This window comes from Panicum hallii, chromosome 3 (assembly GCF_002211085.1).
Source record: "Panicum hallii strain FIL2 chromosome 3, PHallii_v3.1, whole genome shotgun sequence".
Lineage (NCBI taxonomy): Eukaryota > Viridiplantae > Streptophyta > Magnoliopsida > Poales > Poaceae > Panicum > Panicum hallii.
In genome coordinates this window covers 13,245,306-13,270,346 of record NC_038044.1, presented here as the reverse complement: position 1 = coordinate 13,270,346, position 25,041 = coordinate 13,245,306, and the positions used below count along the sequence as shown (strand labels likewise).

Sequence of the window (25,041 nt, the reverse complement as noted above, 5' to 3'; positions counted from 1 at the left end):
CACACCTGCCGTTTTGCGGATTGCGTATTCATAAAGTAAATGCATGTGTACTAAAGAACACTGTAGTGAACCAACTTCAGAACCGAGGGAAAAACAGTTAGCATGAGGTAAATGTCTATCTAGTAGTGGACATTATGCTAGGGTCCCCGAGCCCAATCATTGCAGTTGTATTTCTTTGGACATAATAATATTTTTGACGAGTACTCCCTGGTTTTTAAATCAATTTTGAATAGATCTGAATTTCTAGAGATAAACCAAATGTTAAAATTTCGATGAATAGTCCATGGCTTTTAAATCAATTTTGAATATAACTGAATTTCTAGAGATAAATTTTAAATCTCTTCCAAATCTCCATTTCAGCTTAGCCCGCGAATACTCCTTGGCCCGGTTCTCCTTTTTCCTTCCCCAAATCTAGCACCCACCATTCACGGACTAATTTGCTGGCCACTTACCGGATTATAGTTATTTTGATCATGGCAACTAAAGCATTCGCTGATGTGTGCAGACAATAATAACACATTATGAGCTTATGATGATACGGTTGTAAAGAAAAATGGGATGCAATCAAGTTCAAAGATCCATATGTTCAAATAGCACTTGTGTAGTAACAGTTAATGGCACCGAGTATCGCGCACTTTGGAGGAAAATTCCGCACATAACAGCCCTACGAATATGCATAATGGGTTAGACTACCCCTACCTCCACCAGATGCAGTGAAGAGATCCAATTTCTCAATTAATTAGGCATTTTTTCAGTGTTTGTTTCCATACCAAATGTGTTCACAGCTTGCTAACAAACTAGGGAGTTTCTACATTGCTCATTTCTTGCTCATGCGTATGAAGACGAAGGCAAATTGTAGAAATAATGAAAGAATAATCGACTCCTCACTGATATGGTCTCGATGCTAATCAATTCAGCAGCCGCTACCACAGTTACCCAAAGACATGGGCTGCTTCATTCTAAGGGATTTAGGCGGCGACTCATCCACGATTTTTGGCCGAGGGAGTGTGGAACTTGTGAAGTGTGATGCAGCCATGTGAGGACTTAGGAAGGCTTGACCATTTCATCCGCCCCACATCATTTGTTGGAGACTACACAGAAGCCACAATTCTGTGTTGATTCAAGCGCAAGGGGATAGGATGACAATCCATCCGTCAGTTGCAATGAACTGCATAATGCCCACCACTTTCCCTACTTCAATGTCAGGACTCGCCTCCGACGAAGAAAGAATGGAAAGTTGAGCTCGTACCAAAACATCTTTGTAATGAATAGCCACTAAAATAAAATAAATAAATTCTGAAAATAATGCTGCGAAAACACAAGTCCGTCAAGACTGCCTAGGCAAGTTCTTTATTTAGCTCTTAGCCCTTTTTTTTTCCTGCTACCAACCGAACATGTAGAAAGGCAGAAGTCAGTTTCCCAAATTGATCGCGAGGAAGAACCAATACGTTCCATATGAAAACTAATTTAACCTGGCAGGATTTATGCGATGAGTTGCAATGATGCAGGGAACCCTCGTGACACTATTCAACTGGGTAGATGTGACGGCCTGCTGTATATTGCACAAGTGGTAAAAAAAAAAGCACGTATCCTGAGTCGTAAAAAAAATTACAAGGAGCCTGCATATGTGGTGCAAGCTTCAGTTGGAGCAGTATCGTGTCCACGTGTGATCCACCTACCTAAGTGTCCGCTCATTACTATGGTGTAATCATCATCTTGGTGTTATCGTCGCGCACCTTATTTATTTATTTGCTGCTCGTGATTCATATGTTATTTATCATCTTTGATGCTATTATCACGAAACAAAAAAAAAAGAAGCCTTCAATTTTATCCATAGTAGTGGGTCCAAACACAGGACATCAGATGAATTCACACATTATATTTCAATCTGATTTTTAGGACTATATACACTTCTCTTTGGGAAGATACATACTGAAGCACAGCTACATGACTAGGAAAATGGTGCAATATATACAGACATACAGTGGTATCGTCTTCTCGAAAGCACATATATACAGATGTACCGAGGGCTCGCAGGGATACAGTCACACGTCAAAACTCAAAACCACCGTTCAGTTGAACAGACAAAGAAGGCCTAGCCATGTTGTCAAGGGGTGTTTCCAAGGTGATTACCAGTCCCGAGCTGCCCACCTGACCGTTCCATTTGGATCGTCCAAGCTGCCACAGAACCATACGAGGACGTCAGTTAACAATTAGGCGTGCGCTTTAATAAGAAGCAGCTTATTATATATGAGAAGTGCTGGAGCACTTACAGAAAGAGCTGTGAACGCCGAGGGATGTCTTGAGCAAGAGAAACCACACATTACATTGAGTTCTTCCTTCAATGAGTGGACAAACTCCGCACGAATTCCAGGATCACTTCCTCCGAACGTGGGGCAAACACTGGTGCATGTAGTTGCATCAATGTGTTCAGAAGCGTCCGACTAAAATAAACTTGGAAAGAAAGGTTTGGTAGAATGCCTTCTAGAAACAGCATGACGGCAGTTAAAACACCGAAAGCACAAAAAGAGCTACTCATGCTTTTGTTCATTGAAATAGACAAAAAACAAAATGACGATCTCAAGTTGGATTCTGTGGTAGATCGTAGATATATATCTGCAAAAGCTTTCCTGACCAACGAAAATATTAACAGGTAACACAGCCATCTGCCCAACAAAAGGTGTACACTGCACTGTGACTAACAGCAGCCCACCTTATTACTAAGCTGCTCAGTAATGACCTCATATTTCTTGCAAAGTAAACACCAATTGACTTCTAACAAGTGCTTATATTTACCTACCTGACTTGAATGCTGGGCCTCACCACAAGGCCAGACCTCTTCCATGCTACAGCTTGTGCAGCTCCAAATGAAAGGGAATTGTCAGGCCATTGAAACATTGGGGTAAACCTAGTGCCTTGTTTGCTCTGCAAAATAAATGGAGTAGAAATAAGAATGGCAAGCAAAATAATTAGGAACCGGTCTCAAGAGGATTAAGTGATGCTATACTAACCTTGAAGGAGAAGCTCACTCTTGTTTCACCAGGACACTTTCCATGAGCTTGGAGCAATCCACCAAATAAAGGCAAAAAACCACTTGCTGTAATTCCCTCACCAGCAACATATGTCAATTGTCCATTGGGAAATTGCACATCCATGAAAGACTGAAACAAAATAGCAAAGATTAACAACAGAAATATGTCACAGCACAGCAGTAAGATTTTGCCAATCTCATTGCTTCTACAAAAAGACAATATCCCAAAAAAGAAACATTCTTCATGGGCTTAAATTCCACCATTAGAAAATACGACCATTAAACTAATTAAGAGTGGGTTTCTATTGCCTTGCTATGTTGCTCTACAAAATTCTATCTTTGAAGTCAATTACCAAAGTCAATTATGTCAGCCAGTGATTTATGGGGAAAATCCTATAAAAAGAATGCAATGGAAATATATATCCAATGATAGCATGACAGCAAAATAAAATGGGAAACCATACTAACCAGCTAACCTGGTACTAATTTCCAATTATCCAGGGACTGTTCTTAGCATATGGTTTGACAACTAGAACATTTGTCTATTGCATTGTTAATTTGCTATACAATATAACTGAAATCAGATAGCAACTAGATATCGAATAAAGGAGTTGGAATGGAGAACAAGAGGGCAAAAGGTCTATGGAGAGAACAGGAAAAGCATGTACACAGTAAACTTACACAAGTTACAGGGTTGAGGCACATCATTGACATCAGCATCCATTTTTTATGTTTTGACCAGATAGCTGGGCACAAGGAGTGCATTCCATTCTGCAATACACACATGAATTTCAGTAAGGACATGCAACAAAGAACAAGCCAGCACACACACTTGAAATGCTTGAATAGGCTTGATTAGTACAACTAGGGGTGTTCAAACCAGTTTGTGCCAAAGCAGCCCATACCGACTGGGTGGGGGAAATGAACAAAAACCAAAAAAACTAGTTTTAGCTTCAGTTCATTTCCTGGGCTGTTTTGGGCCGGTTTGGCAGAAGCAGACCCCTTAGTACCCACACTTGAAAGTGCTTGAATAAGCGAAATTCTATAGAAAAGTCAACAAATGCAACCAAATTTAGTACTGGATGCGCCGATGCGCTCAGTGACTTAGTAGAAACTGATATGCAAAATAATACACTGCTAAAAAATATTCAAAAGAATACTGCATGGATGACTGTGGCAATAGGGGCCCAATAACATAAATAGTTTATATAGATTTGGATACAGAAATAAACAATAGTTTCACGCTAAGCTGTAATGTTCAGAAAGAATATGAAACATGAAGCTGGGGTAAGAATAACAATTGCAAGTCTTCCACATAATACTTTTTTAGTGACAACATAATAACTGAGAAATGAAACTAGCTATACAAAGAGGCAGACAGCATTCCAGAATCCCTACTCATATGCTGTCACTTGCATGTATGAACCATCAACTGGACCAAGAATTGAGATCCATTTGGGTAGAGATTCTATGACCATAAACGACACGCAAAGGTTCGAAGCTGTGATGGTCTATAACAAAATAATCTAATAGGCTGCTCGTCTTCATAAGACAAGTAATGCAACAATAATGTAATTTGAATAGGCATGTAGGACGAAATCAACATCAAACCAAAAGAAGGGATAACAAGTACCTTGCGATCATAACCATACCAAAGAAGGTGTTGCTTTGACAGATGAACAGGCAAAAGAAGCGTAGAGTCTCGAACAAACAGTAAAGGCCCCAGTTGAATAAGGTAAAGAGGTGAAGTATCATTTCCAGAAGTTAAACTGCCACGTGATGCCTCTAACCTCCAAAGGTCTCCTCGTGCAACTACTGAACTCTCAAAGTCACGGTGCCTGGTGTTGTAAGTTGCTGATATGTTTACAGTTCCCTGTACCAGATACAAGAGTTAGGATTAGCATTTCAGTATTTTCTTTTTTTTAAAAAAAATTTGGTATCCAACCCATCTATATTACTTTTTGATGATATGGAGAAATAAGTATCAATTTTTGATGTAGCAAGTAGCAACAGCATAATTGAACGGCATGTACTTCTAAGTTACAACCATGTAGTCATAATCTGGTTAAACATGTATGGCTCATTACAGACATTAAACTCATGATAAGCACAACTGCACAAGCAATTGAAACGCAGATCATTAAAAAATCTAAGGCATACGATAGTTCACCTAGAGGAAACATATACCCGAAAACATTACTGCAAAATCTAGCTCCGGTACATGTATTCAAATAGAATCGTCTAAGGTTAGTCTGTGGCAGAAATGTGTCAATTAAGCCCAATTGATCATCCAGCTCAAGCCAATCGATCGTGCATACCTTGGCCTTCTTCAAGTTATCCAATGTCCCAATTTCGCATTCGAAACCGTCTTCCTCCTCATCCGACCCGTCGCCGTCGGCACCCCCAGCCCCAACCCCACTCGCACTAGCTGAGGTGGCACTTCCAGTGGCCGCAGCAGCAGCAGCCGCCGCCACCTCTAGAGACCCCATATCTGCAACCCTTTCCGAAATGGCCGTCGTGTGCCCAACCGTCCCCGCGGCGAGCGCGACCTCCCCGTCGTCCGCCGCCACCGCGGCCAGCGGCCGAGCGGCTTCCCACTTCCCGCGCCGCGCGCCCTCCGATCGGAACGGCAAGGGCACAGGCACCTGGCGCGCGAGCTGCTGGACCGCCGCGCCGAGCTCGTACCCCGCCTGCCCGAGCCGGCCGCCGATCTCGACGAGCGACGAGACGGCCGCGGCGGGGAGGTCGACCTCGCCCCCGCGGCGCGCCCCGCCGACGAAGGGGACGACGGGGAGGTCGATGTCGAAGTGGATGGGGATGGCGAGCTTGGGCGGCAGCAGCGCCGGCGGCGACCACGGGGGCAGCTGCGGCGGGTGCGCGTGGAGGAGGAGCCCCGAGAAGCCCTGCGCGAGGCGGTCCGCCAGGTCCTGCCCGTGCCGCTGCACGCCCACCCACGAGGCCTCGAGCGAGATCTCCATGGAGGATCCGGTCCCGCGCCCCCCGAGCCCGTCGGGGCCTCGAGGGGAAGGAAGAGAGAGGATTCGCGAAGCGCAGGCGTGGTGGAGAGGAAGCGGCGGGTTTAGTGGTGGTGGTGGTGGCAGGATTGGCCGAGTGGGGAGAGAGCGCGATAACGGCTTGTTTGTCCCGGACGAGACGACGTGGATGGATGGACGGCTAGATTTTACTCGAGCTGCGGGGCCGCATCTCCCGTTCCGCTGCGGAGGGAGTTCGCGGGCTTTCGGACGGTATTATAACGGGCGGGTTCAGCTCCGTTATATTTTGATATGCCAACATTCTTGGTTGAATCTCTTTCCTTCTATGGATCTTTTTCCTTCAAAAAATCACATACCAGATAAATAGTTTTCTCTTTAAACTTGATTTTGAGCAAACTGAAAATAAATGAGCTTAGAACCAAGGAAAATCTTAGACGGCTTGTTTTCAGTGCACGGCCATGGCTGCCCCAATTTCATCAAGCCATTGCCCCAATTATTATCTTGCGTCCAAATTTTATACACCCATCTAATTCCTGTGTTCCAAACAACAATATTTAAATATAATATATTGGTCTGCTATTCCTCTATTTTGCCACTATGTTATTTTCCTATTTATGTGTTTTTTTTTCTAGAACCCTGTATTTTGATTTTTGCGGTGGGTAAAGTCGACATGGGAGGTAGCTCGTCGCGTAGCTTTCAGAACCCGCGCCCGTGCCAATTAGCACCGGTATTTGGCCTTGCTACTTGTTCTAGAACGATTAAGCAGCTTACTTTGCGGCTACTCCATCTAGGACCGAGTCATAATCTGCGATGCTTTCAGTGGTTGTTGTATGCGGTCAGCTATATCCTTTCTTTATTTGCCTTTTCCTGAACCTAAGATCAGGTATCCTTTAGTTCAACTACATTCTGCACGTGCTACTGAACGTCCTAATTTTCAGTGAACTCGATACTGACTCCACAAAAAGTTGTTTCCAAAATCTTGGATTTTCTCGCTAGCTTTTCCTGAGCAAATTTTCCATTTGTCTTTCTTTCCATAGCCACTTAATCTTGCTGGAGAGTGGAGAGCCATATAGTACTTTGTAGTGGTAGATCCGCCCAATGTACAGTTCTGTCCTGTCCAGAAGGCTAGACTTCAGAGTTTACATGTGGTGGTGCATGATTTTTGTTTTTTTTTTGAACGATTGTGGTGCATGATTTTTTACAGTCACATGTTTATTACTGCCTATCTACCATGTGCAGCAGTCCCATGCTTTTTGCATTCAGAAAAAAAGGACTGTACGTGAAACATACGTGGATTTGTTCTTACCAGTGCAGGGATTTCCAGACCAAGAACGAACATGGTGACTGTCGAATATGATATCGTAGTTCGGATGGTTCGGCGATTTCCCGTTCCCGTTTGCACCCATCGAGTCTCTATTACTAGCCCTTCGCACAGCGCAACACCACATGGTGACCAGATCAGAGAAGATCGACCCTTCTCCTCTATTTTTTTTTTAAAAAAATTTACACACAGTAACAAAACGATTCCTCATTAGTAGATTGACCGATGAACGATGACAGCGAAGGATTAACCATACCGTTAAATATGCCTCTGGTGGCATTACTGACCAGCACGTGTGTATAACAGTTTCAACGGAAGTCCATTGTTTTTTTTTTAAAAAAAAAGCCATGCGTCATGACGATGCCAATCGTCCGTAGTTCACACGACATGGCCCTCCTCGCCCTTCTAGATCGCCGGTATATCTGGTATCCAGAAGATCGCCACCACTACGTGGTCTCGTGCGGATAAAAACCCCTGACGCTGCATGCCCGCCATCAAAGTCCATGCCCGTCTAGAAGGAGCAATGATAGGAGCCGGCCGGCCCCCAGGTCAGCACGCTGCGCGCGGTGACACCATAGCTGACGCGCTCGATCGCAAGCTGTCCCGACTCCCAGTCACAAGGTTACAGGGAAGTTGTTCGTTCTTGGGGACAAAGTTACGAGGAAGAGGCAGAGGCCGATCGGATCGGGACACCGAACACGCAGCGCCCGCGTCGCGGAAAGAGCTTCGCGTCCAGGGCGACGTCGCGCTCTCGGCGTGGCTCCGGCGACTAATCCGCGCGTGCGATCGTAGCCGCTCGCTGCGCCTGCGCTGGTCGTTCTTTTCCACGGCGCACGGGCGGTGCCCGCTGGGGCTCGCGCGGTGAAAATTCTCGCCCTGGAAAGGTCGGAGGGTTCACATTCATCCTGCCGGCGACGACCGGACGGGCGACTTGCCCGGGAAAGGCTGGCGTCGCGTCGCGCCTGCTGCCAGTGGGACGCGGGTTCCAGTTGATGCGCTGGGGTTACGGGAAGATTCGGCTGGCTCGTCGTTGGTTCGTCAGCTTCCTTGGCTGCTTCACTCGGCTGTTGCGACGCGTGGTGCCGTTCGAAGATTCCTGGTGTTGGAGAGCGATGGTCGCCGGCGGTATTTGGTCGGGGGGAAGCAGTGCCGGTGCCGGGGCGCACCCTGAGAGGCGGCAGCGCCGCCGATCGAACTACTGGTTGCCAAGGAAGGAAGAAGCACGCTGCAGAGTAAGACGCCGAGCGCAGCATGGTTTACGAGCTTTTGGAATCGTCGCCTGCAAATTGGCTCCGGTCTTCGGACAACAGTAGTTCCCAAGGTTGGATCGAATCTGGCGGCCCGCCCTGTTCCAATCCAGACGACCGGTCGGGCCAACAGCGAGCGAGCGCTGGCTGGCTCGCTGCTGACCGGACCTCTGCCCGTGCGCGCTGGCTGGCGGCGAACGTTGACGGCCCCGCCCGGTTTCCACTTTCTAGAAGCAAGCGGGCGCTGCTGGGCTGCTGACTAGGTGGGGTAAAGGGGCGGGGCCCACAGAGCGGCGAACGCATTGGTCAGTCAAACGCCCCGGCCCATGCAGCGACCAGCCAGCAGGATGCCCAGGCCCCAGGATGCGTGCGCAAACCCGTCCACGTCCGCGTCCACGTCCCCCAGCGGCGGCGACGCCTGGCTCCCGCGCGCCCCCGCTTTATATAAGGCCGCCGCGAGACGCCACCGGCGGCGGCGCCCGCCACACTCAGCCTTCGATTCCCCCCCCCCCCCCCCCCCCCCGCCGTCCACTCGTCTGCCGCGCCACCTCCGCCCGCGCGTCACGCCAGCGCCGGCTGTTCCCGCGGTCTGTTCGCGCAGAACCGGAGGAACTCGCCGCGGTTTTGGCACTCGCGACCTGCCGGGGTTTGAGGTTTCCATGAGCTCCCGTTCCGTAGCGCTTCTGCCGGCCCGTGCTTCCGTCCACCCACAACTCTAGCGGCGAGCTCGGAACGACGGAGCAGGGGGGTCGCCGGACTGTCGAGGTGAGTCGACGCTGGACTGCTGGAGTAATTTCCCCTCCTTTTTTCCTTCTCTCCTCCTGCCTTCATCACAGGCCAAATTGCCAAACGGATTGAACAATGTTTTTTCTATTAAAAAAACTCGTAATTTGCTTCTACGGCTGCGGTTGGTTACCTATTCACCCCGTACCGTACTTACCGACGTGTCCGCATGTGGCTTCGTAGGTTCTTGCAGCACAGGTTCCAGCTTGGTCGAAAGGTCGCCTTCTTCGCGGCAGCTTGGCGAGAATTTTGGCTACAGTTCAGTGTGAACTTGGCGTGAAATGACCTGACGGCGAGTTCATTCTGGTGGGTAGGACTTGGGAAGCGGCGTTGAGACCCGGTTAATTCCCGCAGAAGCACGCCCATCATTATAGTTGGGTTGGTTGATACTGACCGCGCCTGGGGGAGAGAGAGGAGGTGGCGACCATGGAGGGTTCCAGCGGAGGTGCCGGCGGCGGCGGCGGCGGCTCGGGATCGCCGCCGCCGTTCCTGATCAAGACCTACGAGATGGTGGAGGACCCGGCGACCAACCACGTGGTGTCGTGGGGCCCCGGCGGCGCCAGCTTCGTCGTGTGGAACCCGCCGGACTTCTCGCGGGACCTGCTGCCCAAGTACTTCAAGCACAACAACTTCTCCAGCTTCATCAGGCAGCTCAACACCTACGTGAGTGCCCTCGCTGCTTTGTTTCAGTTTGCTTTCGAGAGCCGCTGCTGCTCCGCTTTTCTCACCATTTCACTCTAGAGATGATGTGTGTACCCTTTTTTTGCGTATTTTGTCCTTGCAATCTTCTGCACATGTATAATTGGCAAGAACACATGGTTCGAGTTTCAGTACCGGGGCACAGAGACCGTACTGTACTGTGAGCGGCCATGCTGTGACATTTCGCGTTCCAAATTCAACGTGTTTCATGATTTTCCACGGAATCCTGTGTACTCCTTGTTTCTACATCTCTGCAGACCCCATTTTTGCCGTTCACTGTTTCATCGTCCTCCATGATTTTTCCACGGGGTCAACATTAGCATGGCTTTTTCATATTTCTTTTCTTCCTCGCCGAAAATAAACCTCTTTTTCATTCAACCTTTTGCGTTTATTCATCCCAGGCAATGCAACATATGTTTGAAACCAAGTTGAAGACATGTGATCTACCCATGGAAGCAAAAAGCCATAAAAATGACCAATCTTTCTAATAGCTGCATCCATCGACGTGTTCATTTATAGCTTAAGCTGTTCAGATTGCTGACTCCATCTGGATCTGTCTTCTTTCAGGGTTTTCGGAAAATTGATCCTGAGAGATGGGAATTTGCTAACGAGGACTTCATAAGGGGACATACGCACCTTCTGAAGAACATCCACCGGCGCAAACCAGTGCACAGCCACTCCTTGCAGAACCAGGTGAACGGGCCATTAGCGGAGTCTGAAAGGCGGGAGCTTGAGGACGAGATCAACAGGCTCAAGTACGAGAAGAGCCTGCTCCTGGCGGATCTCCAGAGGCAGAACCAGCAGCAGTATGGGATCAACTGGCAGATGCAGTCGTTGGAGGACAGGTTGGTGCAAATGGAGCAGCGGCAGAGGAATATCGTAGCCTCCCTGTGCGACATCCTGCAGCGGCACAGGGTTGTCTCAGCCTCAATGCTGGAGACAGACCACTTCAGCAAGAAGAGGAGGGTTCCAAAGATCGATTTCTTTGTGGACGAACCTGCGGTCGAGGAGCAGCAGGTGCCGTTCCTGCAGACACTGGGTGCAGAAGCACCAAGCATGTCTCCGGGCCACCTCTTAAATGCTGAGCCATTTGAGAAGATGGAGCTGGCCTTGGTGTCACTGGAGAATTTCTTCCAGAAGGCGGGTCATGGGTCTGCTGAAGAGATGTACGGTGGTGCTGCTGAACCCAGCCCTGATCTGACTCTAGGAGAGATGAATTCAGCACCAATGGACACTAACATCAATCAACAGTCATCAGATGGGCTGAATCCCTTTTCTTCGACCACAGAGCATGCTCATTTCCCTTCTTCCTTGGCAGAATCTCTGAGTTATGCGCCGAGTCCAATCCTGACATTATCAGACATCAATGAAGATGCCCATAGGACAGCTGAAGTCGATATGAACTCTGAGACCACAACCGGCGACACTTCACAAGACACAACCAGTGAAACGGAAGGTCCCCGTATGCCGGCCAAGGTGAACGATGTATTTTGGGAGCGGTTTCTCACAGGAGAGGCCGAGTCAGGAAGACAGCACGCTGACGATAAAAGTGAGGCAACTGAAGCAAAGGAAGATATAAAGATTGCCATAAACTGCAGTAGTCTTAATCACCAAAACAATGTTGACCAGATCACTGAGCAGATGGGCCATCTTGATTCAGCTGAGAATGGCTCTGATGTAACTGGGGATGACTGATATCACACCATCTGTGCTGATCCATATTCCATTTTTAAAGCAACTGTGCTGTACATTATAGTTTAGGCCACCTTAAATGCCATGATAGTATACCTAGCTTAGTCTTTTATAGCATTTCCTACTGTAAAAGGTAAATTATCTGCTGACTTCTGTACAGTATGTCCTTATGTTTAAGTTGATTCTGTAGAGCTAGAGCAGCACAGATTCAGTTTTCCGCAGTCCTAAGATCTTCCATTGCTTGTGCACAAGCCCTTTCTGATAAATCCTCATGAGATGCATCCTAGAAATTCTAAAACAGATGTCTTATCTGATAACATGGCTTCTAACCTGATTTAAATTGCTGTGACATCTTAATTGCTAAATGAGCACCAACCATTAGTGTAAATACTGGAATGTCAAAAGGGCCAACTTTCATTTCGATTTTAATGAGATATTTCTCAGTCTGGGTATCATGCTAGTACAATCACCTTAACGGGATAGCTTGTCCAAGGACTAAAGAAAGGGCTAAAATTTTCACATCTAATTGAAGAGGATTGAGGCTTGCCTGTAATCTCTTGTTTAGGACCTTCGGTGACAACCGTCTAGGCCAACAACGAAACCCTCTAATGTCTACATGCTCCAGAAATATAATCTATTTAAGGATATATGGTCATTATGTACATCTCAAATATAAATCGAAACTCCACTGGGTGTATCAAGGATTGCGCTTGGGAGATAATCATGTCAGGATCAAAGAACTCTCAGCTGCGTTAGAAAGGCAGAACACAGGTCCAGAAAGAGGAGCTGTGGTCCACTGACCCTTTGCAAGTCGAGAAGGTACTTCTCATCCCTCGTTTTGTAAAGCTGCAGTCAGCGGAACTGAATTAGAATAAAGTGCCTCTTCCAATTAGACTTTATGCTAACAAAAAGGGAGTGGGTGTGAATATGCAACTATAAATGATGGGATATGTGAACCCTCAATCATCAATATATTTCATCCTAAAGGGATCATGAACATGGTAGCAGTTCACCAATAACCTGGCATGCAAATGCAACCTGACAAAACTAACTTTGCTGCATAAACATAGCACATAAAGGACTTAAGGACATATGTCAAGACTTATCTATGGCACTGTTCAAGGTCTCAGAAATGTTCTATTCAAGACTAGTTTATAGAACAATTAAATGTGTATGATTAAGATTCCAAATGATACCTGAATCTCAAACTTCACTGTTGGGGTTGATTTCTGGATGAGATCATCTGTAAAAAAATCAATTATAGCAGACTCCACACCAAAGCCATCATTGTTATGCATCATACTCTCAAGACAGCCAGGACTCCATCTGCATTTCATGTTGTAGTGTCCAATCTTTTTCCAGTAAACATTCAGTTCTTGCAGAGCTTTAAGCACTTCAGTAATTATCTCTCTTGGATGGGCTCGAGACTGTTAAACAATTACAAGCAAATGAATCTGGAGAATCCAGGAAAATGAAAATAAGAAGATGACCTTAAGATAAAAATTACCTGAAGACCAAGGGCCCATTTCCTTTCAGCGGCAAAATGCTGCCTCAAGCCAGACCCTGGAGATTCTGTAAACCCATGTTGCCGAAGTTCAGTTGCTGAAGTTGGCGTTTCAGCAATTACTTGAGAGAAAGAAGAGTCCTAGAGATTTCGAAATTAGCAGGAAACTTACAGGAGGCATCACAAGTACCGAACAACTTGCAATCAACAGCTAGACATTCAAGAGATAAAAATCATACTCACCATAGATTCTTGAAACTCAGCTCCAAGATAACCACTGGTTGTACGAAGCCTATTGTCCAAGAGTAAATAATAGGCAACTGTTGCCTACACAGCCAAACTGTGTCATGATACCATAAAACAACAACCAATAAGAGCAACAGAGTAAAGGAGATACCTCATTCTGCAACCTGTTTTGCAGTGATTCAATTAGCAGATTCTTGTCAAAACCCATCTTGATAACATCATTAAGAGTTTCCTCATCAAGCTACAAAATTCAAAACAATATCAAACCATTTGCTTAGAAAAGTAGATAAGGCTCCCACCTGCATATCCAAACACGCGCGCGCGCGCACAGCTGCCTAAAAGACCAAAAAGAAGAGAAGTGACAAAATAGATGATCCATAAGCAAAGGATTCTAAAGTCTTGAGGTGATCCATCCAGATCGCCAAGTTTTTCCCCCCTCAAATACGCAGGAGAGCTGTGTATCATTTTGTTAAAGACGAAATTCAGATAGTCAAGTTGATACACAATATCATCAATATACCTTTTTAACTTGTTGTGCAGTGTCTGGAGGCGGCACAGCCAAATAGCGTGGAAGCCGAATCTTGAACCACACATGTTCACGGATTTCACGGATGGTAATCCTTTTCATCGGATCAACAACAAGCATTCTGGGAATCAAGTCCCTCGCTGAAGGTGACAAGTGACTAGGAAGGGTATATATTCCACCCTACAGTTACATATAAGAATTTCTGGAGCATATTAAAAGAAAATAAATAAACTTTTTTTAGGTAAATCACTTAGATGCCAGCTAACCTTTATTTTCTTAAAAAGATTTGGAATATTCTCATCGTCAAATGGAAGAGTACCACAAAGAAGAGCATAAAGAATAACACCACAGCTCCAGACGTCAACTTCGGGACCAGCATATAGTTTACCAGATATGACCTAAACAATGAGAAAGAATTGTGAGTGAGTGAGTGTGACACATAACAAGTCATCTACTTAAATGCAACCATGAAGAATGCTAAATGTCAACCATGCTAAGATGCATACCTCAGGCGCTGCATAATTTGGGCTACCACAACTAGTCTTTAGAAAGTGACCATCACGCATAACATTACTTAAGCCAAAATCAGCAATCTTAACATTCCATTTTGAATCCAAAAGAAGGTTCTCTGGCTTTAGATCACGGTGAACCACCATGTTTCTATGGCAATATTCAACACCAGATATGATCTGCATAAAAGTCAATCAAGAAGGAAATCATCGAACCGAGCTCAATGAACCAAATAAACACAAATTATCAATTTGACGAACGCAGATATGACAGAAACATGACAGTTGATGGATTTAAAAAATGTACGTGCTCATGGAACAGCTTATGCCAACCATACTGCAGCTCAAACCAGGGAGTATAATGCATCATGCAATATGAACATAGTAATATAATATGCAAGAAAGCTACCTGCTGAAAAAAGCGGCGAGCTTCTTCTTCGTGTAGTCTTCCCTTCTCAACGATGTAATCAAACAACTCTCCAGATTTAACATACTCCATAACAACATAAATATCAGCAGGTGTATCTATCACCTCATAAAGGCGTATGATATGAGGATGCATAAATAGTCTGAGTATCTTGATTTCTCTCTTCACTGCAGGTACATAATAAAAGACAATAAAATTGAGTGGTTCATCAAAGTAAAAGATGCAAGACATAAAATCTGACCACTTAATCAAAGACTTAAACTAGCAAGCGAAAGAGCATATGTTGATACCAAATTTACAGGCATTAACTTTCACGCAAACATATAGTAGCTGGTCATTTGTGGTAAAACATTTTAGACCCGGTAGTAAAAAGATGGTCATGTACGTTGCTGAAGCATTATGCACGCAAATGGGATTGTCCAGTTCATACCTTATTCCATAAATAAGAGCATGCGCAATCATTCAACTATATGCACCCCCAACATGCTACTAAAAACTATGAATTCTATTATTCTTTACATAGAAGCATGTAGTGCCCCCAGAGGCCCAGAGGATAATTTTGTAAGGAGTTTTACCACATATCCTACAGTTCATACCCTGTCCTATAATAAGAGATGTGCAATTGTTCACCTAAATGCTATTACAAACTATGAATTATATTATTCTTTCGCAGAAGCATGTGATGTCCCCAGAGGCCAGAGGATCATTTTGTAAGGAGCTCTGCTGTATATGAGCGTATCTAAACATACCGCACGAGCTTCAGAACCACAAACCAATGTTCTGTACATAGCGAATAAGCACCAACCTTTCTCTTCCATTTCCATGCTTCTGATCTTCCGGCGATTGAGGATCTTGATGGCCACCTTATGGCCTGTCAATATATGTTCTGCAATCTTCACCTTACCAAACGATCCAATCCCCAGGGTTTTGCCAATTCGGTAGCCGCTCAAAGGGTTGGCATCTCTTCCAGCTCCCTCCATCTTGCACCTAAATCACAACCAGAGCATATCAAACTATTTTGCGAGCATAAAACGAAGTTAACAGAAACTATTATGAGTTCATGAGTATGAAAAAACACGAATCATTGATGCCACTCAAAGGTCGGATCTAGAGTTCTAGACGATTGAATCAAGTAAGTTTGCGATTCAGGCTAAACAAACACGCAACACGCCTCAATTCACTCCGCGGAGAGGCGGGGAGGGGAACCAGAATTTCCGCTGCCAATTCCTCAAGTTTATTTCCAAAACTATCGGCACCCCAATTGGCCTGTAGCTGGAGCGGAGCTCCCCAACCCCACCACACCCACACGGCACACCCGAACCACTAGCACGCCATCCGACAGACGCGCGGTCCGGGATCTGGTGGAGCTAGCCTGACCCGAGAAATCCATCTCCCGCTAGCGGGGAGCGGGACACGACAGGACCGAGCTCCAATAATACCCAAACGCCCATCCCAATTGGTGGCAGGCTCAGAGGATAAGAGAGCCAGGCAGGCGCGGAGAGGTGAGGTGGTGGTCCCGTACCTCGCCGCAGGGGAGAGCCGGCGAGCCGGATCCCGCCCGCCGGAGCAAGCGGAGGAGGGGGGCAGTCGCAGCTCGCGGCGGATGCGAGGAAGCGAGGCCGGGAGCTCGGGAGAGAGCCAGGGAGGGAGGGAGAGGGGGAGCTCCTGACACACGAGTGACGCATGAGAGAGAAAGGCGGAGAGAGAAAAGCGAGGCTCGCGCCGTGCGGGACCCACCCACCGGGGTGGCGCTGGCTGGCGGGCCTCGAGTGAGCCGTGTCCGGTCCGCTCGCGCCGCGCGGAGATGCGTGCGCGGGGCTTTGGTGGGGACCTGGGTGCCGAGCGAGCGACCCGACGCGTCGTCCGGCTTGGCCCGGAGCGGACGGGGAGGGAACGGCCGGCTTGCCGTTTCGGATGGTGCGTGGGGGGGTGCGATTGGCCGCGCGCGCGGCAATAATTTCGGCAGGTGGATCCCCTCACCGCTCGCGGCCTGTCTCCGTCGTGCCCCATGCCTGCCTGCCTGCCTGCCTACCTACGAGACGCGCCACGCGCGCATCGCGCTCAGGTCGGGCGGGGGCCTCTGCTTCACCTGATGATGCATCACCGCTGCCTCGCGATTTCGCATCACACGACACGAACACGATGCTCTCTCGACTCCTGCCGCTGGTCGGTTGGTAGTACAGGGGTGCATGGGCCTGCGCGCCTTGCAGGAGAGTGTCCTGCAGCAGAACTTTCTCTGGCGGCTGGAGAGCATCGGAGTCGCCGTCAAGGCCGCTCCAGCGGCCGTCCACGTCGCCGGCTCAGCTAATAATTTACACGACGTGAGGAGGGAGAATACGAAAAAACATCTCGCACGTCTCCCAATGAGCTCTGTGTCCTTGCTCCCTCATCCTTTGATGCTATGCAGTCACGGTGTTCCATACTTTACTTTTTTTATTTTATTGTATCTAGCCTCCACGTTGCTGGCGATTTGAACCGTCGGAGACGGCCTAGATGCCGCTGGCTGGTCGAATGTTTAGGCTGTCTGCAACGGTGCCTTCTAAACCGTTCTGAATTATGTATATAGAGAAGATTTCGTTCTCTATTGCTCCAGCAGCGTTTTCTAAATAATCCTCTAAAATAGAACGCTACAGGTTTCCTCTATATATATAGAGATTCTCACTCCTCTTCTCTATTTTTTCTTTACGTTTTAAATACTGAATTAAATAAAAATAAAATATGTTCATAGCATTTGAGGTATGATAAATACGTACGTACAAAAATTTGGAACAAAATACGTTTCTAATATAGGATTTAATGTACAGAGAACTAGATTTAGAGAACGTTGTTGGAGAGAAATGAGATATAGAGAAGAGAATCTTGTAAAGAATTCTGTAAATGAAGGATATAGAGAACAACGGTTGGAGATAGCTTAAGCCCCCCGATTCCGGCGGCTTTATGGTTCGTTCCATGCCATTGCCAGATTCAGAGTTTCAGACAGCACAGAACAAAGGGAGTTTCCGCAAACATTCGACGGCGGCCTTGCTGGAAGCTCTCCATTTGTGTTGGCGTGTTGCCGTGCCACACCAGGGGACACACTTCTGTTTCGGTCATAGTTGCTCCAGCGTGCACATCGAAGGAACCGGCTGAAGCCAGTAGGCGAGTGTTTCACTTTGCTTCAAGCAATGAACTTTCCATAGATTTCAGACTTCCAGTGGAGAACTGGCACAGCATGTCCGTCCTCCCAACATAGCCAATCCAGGGCATCGCGCACAATTTGTTACGATTCATGTCGCAATCCAATACTCAGAACCCTTTTTTACTGGAAAATCGGCAAAGCATATACATGTGCAATGCGTACCACAGCGAGGTCCTGTTTCCTGGAGATAAATCACAGCTTACTACTTCTACCTCTAATAGTCCATCAGTCAATACACTTAGAAACAACATTTGACATGCCCTGCACTGGAAAATACCAAAACTGCACTGGCAATCAAAGTTGCCCACTCGCACTGACGTACAGTACCAAAAAGAATACAACTTACAGCATCTGCTTTGGGAGTTTGGCGCCTATAAATCTGCAAAGAAATCTGATGCCGGTCTACTTGAACTCTGACCTTTGCCTGCCTTTTTACTCCTTGATCCTGAACACCAGCCAGTGTTGAGAAAATAAGAAACAGCGTTCAGAGAAGAAATGTGAACAAAGGAAGTGGGATCATCATGCTGGTGGTGCACAACACAGTTCGATAGAGTTCTACCTTTCGAAGAGGTAGGTGCCATGTCTACATCCATGACGTCATTGTTGCCGTCGTCATCACTATCATCGCTACCGGACGCAGCAGGTTCACCACCATTAACTACCTGTGGGCCATTCAAGAGCTCTTGCAAGTCCCATAGCTGCATACAAACAAGATGCCGAGTCAAATTAATGCAAGGGCATACCTACAATGAGAGAGAGAGAAAGGATGGTCACCTTAAGCATTTTATCATGTGAAAGGCTGCCTAGATATTTCTTATCGTTTGAGAAAGCTGCATAGAGTAAATGAGTAATGAGGACATGCGGTTTTCCATTTCCCACCTAATTTAACGATCAAATGGACACAACATACCAAGGGCCTCAATGGGATATTCTGAATGTTCAGCAAGTGGCTGTATTATCCTATTAGGTAAGATGCCCACTAATCTACACAAAGAACACGGGTTTCATGTTAGAACCACAATTCAGACTAACAGGCTGAGAAACAAGAAGTTGTTAACTCAAAGCACAGTGATGAATTCCAAACCTGATCACACCATCTGATGCGCCAGAAATCAGAGTTTCTTCATCCAGCTAGAATAGAAAATACACTGATAATAAGAATTAATACACAAATAAGGCAGAAATGACAGCTATCACAAGGTTCGGGTCCCACAAACCTTCAGCATTGTATCCACAGACTGTGTGTGTCCCAGAAAGCGGTCACTAACCACAAAAAATACATGTCAGTGAACAACTTTAGACCACATCGCTTGCGGAATTGATTGGTCTAAAGTCTAAACCACAGAGTGCAAGAAGCAGACTGGCAACATCTCATAGTGGCATGATTAGGACACTAAAAATGCTGAACATCAAGATCCTCCTGAGGATTTACTAATCAGTAACAGTCTCCGATTTACAATCAGCAGCAGTAATCAATGATAAGAGTTCAACAAAGTTGGCAATGGATCTTTGCAAATTGGAACACCCGAAGAAAGTGATTACAATCGATCCAATAAAGCCTGAACTTGTCAAGTACTCGTAAGAATAAAATGGCTCCCACAGATGATAACTACAATGATTATTAGACAAAAATATTGATAGGAAACATATAACCACTATTTAAGCATAAAAATGCGAGAGAACTCTACATTAAGATGATAACTACTTTGATGGGTATCATGGCATAGCACCAACAGAAAATGCTATAGATGAAAGCTTATACTAGACAAATAGCATTACAGAAATGTATTTAGTTACTGAAGTTTTTATAAATGTGCCATTTCATTTCTGCAGCTAGTGTTGAATGATGAAAATATGGTTACCTGCAATCATTAAAGTATCCCCATGAATACAATAACAGTGCTCCACTTGGAGTTCCACAAACAACTTTTTTACCGCTCTGAGTCACAAAGAACCAGTTAAAATTCAATTATCATGACAACAGGATGAAATGTTGCTCAGCAAACTGTTTGCCAAAAATAGCTACCTTCATTACCACCAAGGATAGCAACTCATCTTCTGAAAATTCAGATTGTGATTTTACCTGGTAGTAAATTAGGTACAGTTATTAGATTGCCAGTTAACTTAATATACATCCTAAATGTAAAAAAAAAGAACTTCGAACAAAAGAAATTCAACACATAAGAAGCAGACTTGATGTACTCCAATAGCAACTCACTTTATTCCTACGCAGGTTGTTCACTGACAAAGTTCCATCCCCACTACAAGGAACAAAGAAGTGTAAGCCTTTGTTACCATATTATCATGCAAGTAATGCATGTCCATAAATTTGACATGCAAAATTGGACAAATAAGCATTGTGAAATCACATCAATTTTCTTAATAACTAGTAACTGCAGGAAATGTACCTTGTTGCCAGTATTTGATTTGAGTCAGATATATAGGTCATATCTGAAATGTAATCTTCATGGACATCAAAAGTGTTGCAGCAAGAACGTTCCCGGGTATCCCACACCTAAAATTTAAAGGATGTGGATAAGGTGTCAGACTAAATTTTAGCTAATAATGTTAGTTGCCTATAAAACAAATTTTAGCTACAAAAATTGCCACCTCATAAACGTCACGTCAATCCAAAAATCCCATTGAGTTGTTTGTTTAGATACAGATGTAGGAGAAAATTTTGTAACAGACATTTCGGTTTTATCCACCCAAGTATGATTATTTCCTGGCACAGGTACTGACTGTATTGTTTTATATATAAGCTTGTTCATGCTTATTTTCGTATGTCCCCTAAATATCAATGTACTGGAGAAAAATAATGAAACTCAACTGTATTAGCACCTATACATTTTGGACCGACTTACTGCGTCATACCTTAATGCAGCCTTCATCATCACCTGTAGCAATCATTGTCTCAGTAAGACAGATAAGGCGGTTTATGCCATTCCTAAAATCAAATTACCAGTGGGCCAATGTTTAGTTACACAAATAAAATAAATAATAGCATGAAAAGCTAAGAAAACTCACTCGTGAGCATCCTCCAAGCAGGCAATGGCCTTGCCTGTTTCTACATCTGAAGCAAGAACTGAGCAATCAGCAGACCCCGACAAGATCACTGAAACAAACCACGACAGCAAGAAAACCATTAGGACCTGCGGACCTGGCTAGAGGATGCAAGTGTGTAACAAGATGTATTAAGGTGTTCCCCTCCCAATTAGTTCCAGGTTGTAACTGCTAGCACAAAGCAGCTAATTTTGCTGCATCATTTTCCAAGCTAAACAAAGTAACAAGTTGGCAGGTATGACGGAATTCAATTACAGAAGGCAGAAGTCATTACCTTTTCCCGAATCCACAAAGCGAACAGCTCTGCATGACTCCTTGTGAGCTTTCACCGAAAACAACCTTAAGATCAAAGAGAAATATACTTTGCGTTAGTCTCAGATATGGAATTAACCTTCGAACTGTGATAGCAAAACCACATTGACAAATACCAGAATCATATAATGCACTAATCACCTGAATTTTTCTGCCTTATTGCAGTTAATTGCAAAAGGTAGAGACTCCAACGTTCTAGAAATTGTTGACAGCACCTAAACAAAACCTAGGACACTAAACTGATGCTAGAGGCAAAACAACACGCAGTGACGACTACAGTGAGGCGGACTACCAAAGCGTAAAACCAACAAGTGCACGAGCAGCAAGACATTAAGTGAGTACCTCTCAGGCTGCGACTCTGAACCGTAGCGAAACCTGCGAAACCAGCCAGATTGGAAGCGGTTACTTTGTGGCGGTAAGAGCAAGCAAGCTAGAACAGGAGACTCGGAACGGGATAGGGTTTAAGGGTTCGCGGTACGGAAGGCGTACAGGCAGAGCTCGCCGGTGATGAGGGAGGTGACGACGAGGGGGGAGGACGGGTGGAAGTCGAGGTCGAAGGGCATCTCCTCGTGGAAAACCTCCATCGCGGCGGCGGGCGGGTAGAGGCGGCGGCGCGGCGGGGAGGAGAGAGACAGAGAGAGAGAGAGAGAGCCGAGGGCGTCTCGGGCTAATAAGGCCCGAGACAAGACAACGCGTTACAAAATTTTCAGGATAGCTGGGCCGGACATTTTGTTAACGGGCTTCGCCAAAAAGGGTTGGCGTAATATTATTCCCGCTGAGGCCCAGTGAGCCCATCTGATTCCATCATCTCCTTTGTTTCCTCTCCCACAAAAAAAAAACATTCATCTAAAAAAATTTCGTATCATGATTTATGAATTGGTCAGTGATTTCTTTCTCTGATAAAAACAAGAGGAGTTGTCATTGCTGACTGGCTGTTCACTGTTGAGAAAAACAGGGAGACACTGAGCCATGAAAAGAATCATGAGCTCCGCTGTACTAGAGTGTTACTGTAGGTCTGCGTGTTGTCACCGCCCCAGTCAATGTCCGGGAACGAGACGCACGCACTGGCACTGCAGCTGCCCCGCTCGGGAAGTACCGGCCGTACAAGACGACAGTAGCAGCGGCCATGACTCAGGTGCCGTCACTCTCCCCCGGCAAAAGGCCGGGCCATGGCCAAAGTTGCCGAACCAGTGGTTTACCCACCACAACCACATGACAAACATGCCGCGCGCAGCGTGCAGTGCAGCGAGGCAGCGTGTAGCATCAAAAGGCACACGAAACAAGACGTCGGTCCGTCCGCCCGTCCGTCCACTCACCTCCCTCCTCCAGACTCCAGCAACACGACCCACGTGAGCGCAGGCAGGAGGACCGGGCGCAGCGGCAAAGCACCCCCTGGCGCCCAAGTACCGGCACACGCCCGTACGTCCCGCCCTTTGGTGCGCACCTGTGGGACGGCAAGACTGCGACGGCGACCACCACCCTGCCCGCCCGACTCGCCTGCCGCCTCCTCCCCTTCTCGACGCCCGCGCCGCGCCACGCCGCCGCACGTTCCCGTCGTTCGCGGCTCCCACGGCCTCCGTCAGTCCGTCCGCCCGCCGGCGCACCGCGTGCGTCCTTCCTCGCGAGCCCACCGGCGCGGCGCGTTGAACGCTTGGTCTTGACCGCCACCGCCGACCGGGCCTCGCGTGCGCGCCCGCCCGCCCGGCAGCAGCGGATGGGCACCTCATGCCTGGCAGTCTCAGCGGCCGCCCTGCCCCGCGCGCAACAGTGCCGCACTGCGCGCCTCACTCCACCGCCCCGCACCCAGGGTGTCGTCGGCTCGCCGCACCTTTTCGTCAAAGCGGCAGCAGTGGACAGACAGCCAGACACCACGCGTGCGCTCGCGCTCGCGCTCCGGCTCGACCGCGCCGCGGCACGCGCCCGCCCGTTAAGTCCGTCTCGTCTCGCCGCGTGCTGCGTGCTGCGGCGGGTAAAATAGCGATGGCTGGCTGCGTCCGCCGGCAGCCCGCTGCCGTGAACTGCCTTGCCTGCCCGTGCCGGCCCTGGGAGCTGTTCGGTCCATGTCACGAGCTCACGAACGTCACTGTAAAAGAGCGAAAGGCCAGCGACGTGCGTGCATGGCGTGCCGATGCCTTTGTTCGTCCTCGTGCTTCCTCCCTGCGAAAGCCGGACGGCTCGCGTGGCCGACTGGCCGTGGAGTGTGAGAATCCGGAAAGGCTCGGACCACCGTGAAAAAGCTCGGAGCGGTAGATACTTCCTTTCTGGAACCAGAGCTCAGTAGCTGGCTTCCAGTTCCCTGGGGATTTCATTTTACCATTCTATCTTGACAGAAAGTTTACGTTCTTTGTAGAATCGAAGAAGGTTAAAACAATTGTGGATCTGATTCTGAGCCGTGGAGGTTCTGACAAAGCGTCGCCTCACCAATTTGGTACCCGGCTACTGGAAATGGCTACTCCATCTAGGGTATCCAGCCGGCAGTTGTCCTGCAGGGACGGCCTGCAGACTGCAGGGATCATGCCGCGAAATGCTAACCTGCCATTTTCTTTCTCTACGCCTGTGCCTGTGCATCTACCTCGCTTCGACGGCTTTCAGGTATTCTTCTCTCCTCCCTTTCTTCACTCGATCCTGATCCTCTCTCTAATTTGCGCCATGACCCTAGCGTGCAGCTGCCTGAATGCCTAGCCGGTAGGAAGTACGCTCACCTTGTCAGTATCCTATCCTGTCATTGCTCCTGTCAACAGTTCCTGTCGACGGCGACCAGATGAACCGGGACACCAATGATTGTACTTCAGGTCATTTCCACTCCATACCAAACCTCGAGTTTAAACCTTTTCTTTCCTCCTTTGTGTGTTGTTTACTGTGCCCACTTTTGATTAAGCTTTCTAGGGGAAATGAACTGATGAAAAGTTTCAGCCATTCAGAAATTTGCATGCAAGTCTCAGTAGTCCCTACTACAAGGAGGCTTTGCTTGAAAGACGGTGTGGGCTGCTGAATAAACATTGATCGGTTTCAAATATGAACCTTGTGAAGAAAGAAAGAGACAGACAGCTTTCTGAATGAACTGTCCACGATAAGACTACCTAAGCGGTTTAAGCTATTCAACACACTTTTGGGTGGTAGCATTACGATTTACGCGCACTTTTTCTACCCGCTCATCTACGACGAGATTGTCGTCCAGCACTGCCCAAGGCCAGTGTTCAATTTCGTGTGAAATAAATTCCTTTTTTGGCCAATATTCAAACATATTTGGAGAATTGCTTGAAATTTTCATTCCATTTTTGTACCACTTTTTTTCACTTTCAATTTGAAAAACCTCGTGCTCTTGAGCGGGATGCATGCATAAATACACAAAAAGACCTAATCCCAACTGATACTGTTCGTCGAAGTGAGAAGAGTGAAGACCAAAGCAAAGTGCAGCAAGATACAGGACGAACCTCGGGTTACGCACATTGTGACGCACCGACGGTCAGATTGGCGAAAGGAGAGAGAGAGAGAGAGAGAGAGAGAGAG

General features: G+C 46.9%; 4 protein-coding genes across 6 annotated transcripts; 1 reads left to right on the top strand and 3 right to left on the bottom strand.

Annotated features, from left to right (window-relative positions):
- Positions 1 to 1,859: 1,859 nt before the first annotated feature.
- LOC112886790 lies at positions 1,860 to 6,114 on the bottom strand. The gene is made up of 7 exons (XM_025952786.1): positions 5,350 to 6,114; positions 4,665 to 4,904; positions 3,713 to 3,802; positions 3,012 to 3,161; positions 2,801 to 2,925; positions 2,274 to 2,403; positions 1,860 to 2,178 (listed from the first exon to the last, which is right to left on the bottom strand). The coding sequence occupies exons 1-7, from the start codon at positions 6,007 to 6,009 to the stop codon at positions 2,053 to 2,055; spliced, it is 1,521 nt and encodes a 506-aa protein (XP_025808571.1). The 5' UTR covers positions 6,010 to 6,114; the 3' UTR covers positions 1,860 to 2,052.
- A 2,993-nt stretch (positions 6,115 to 9,107) lies between these two features.
- On the top strand, positions 9,108 to 11,981 carry LOC112888138 (heat stress transcription factor A-4d-like). Of its 2 annotated transcripts, XM_025954495.1 has the most exons (4): positions 9,108 to 9,357; positions 9,559 to 9,592; positions 9,690 to 10,038; positions 10,642 to 11,981. In XM_025954495.1, the coding sequence occupies exons 3-4, from the start codon at positions 9,802 to 9,804 to the stop codon at positions 11,767 to 11,769; spliced, it is 1,365 nt and encodes a 454-aa protein (XP_025810280.1). In that variant the 5' UTR covers positions 9,108 to 9,357; positions 9,559 to 9,592; positions 9,690 to 9,801; the 3' UTR covers positions 11,770 to 11,981. The 2 variants fall into 2 exon arrangements, with proteins under 2 accessions (XP_025810280.1, XP_025810281.1); XM_025954496.1 differs by lacking the exon at positions 9,559 to 9,592.
- Positions 11,982 to 12,162: 181 nt separating this feature from the next.
- Positions 12,163 to 16,663, bottom strand: LOC112888137 (serine/threonine protein kinase OSK1). Of its 2 annotated transcripts, none has more exons than XM_025954493.1 (11): positions 16,501 to 16,663; positions 15,784 to 15,965; positions 14,961 to 15,145; positions 14,549 to 14,731; positions 14,309 to 14,440; positions 14,037 to 14,222; positions 13,668 to 13,757; positions 13,514 to 13,597; positions 13,274 to 13,411; positions 12,963 to 13,193; positions 12,163 to 12,612 (listed from the first exon to the last, which is right to left on the bottom strand). In XM_025954493.1, the coding sequence occupies exons 2-11, from the start codon at positions 15,956 to 15,958 to the stop codon at positions 12,499 to 12,501; spliced, it is 1,518 nt and encodes a 505-aa protein (XP_025810278.1). In that variant the 5' UTR covers positions 15,959 to 15,965; positions 16,501 to 16,663; the 3' UTR covers positions 12,163 to 12,498. The 2 variants fall into 2 exon arrangements, with proteins under 2 accessions (XP_025810278.1, XP_025810279.1); XM_025954494.1 differs by lacking the exon at positions 16,501 to 16,663 and adding an exon at positions 16,150 to 16,386.
- Positions 16,664 to 18,249: 1,586 nt separating this feature from the next.
- LOC112888139 (WD repeat-containing protein 55) lies at positions 18,250 to 22,179 on the bottom strand. The gene is made up of 15 exons (XM_025954497.1): positions 22,021 to 22,179; positions 21,874 to 21,906; positions 21,494 to 21,558; positions 21,184 to 21,271; positions 21,031 to 21,103; positions 20,565 to 20,671; positions 20,375 to 20,417; positions 20,183 to 20,239; positions 20,019 to 20,095; positions 19,374 to 19,419; positions 19,241 to 19,287; positions 19,067 to 19,140; positions 18,931 to 18,986; positions 18,716 to 18,854; positions 18,250 to 18,601 (listed from the first exon to the last, which is right to left on the bottom strand). The coding sequence occupies exons 1-15, from the start codon at positions 22,113 to 22,115 to the stop codon at positions 18,528 to 18,530; spliced, it is 1,074 nt and encodes a 357-aa protein (XP_025810282.1). The 5' UTR covers positions 22,116 to 22,179; the 3' UTR covers positions 18,250 to 18,527.
- Positions 22,180 to 25,041: the final 2,862 nt, after the last annotated feature.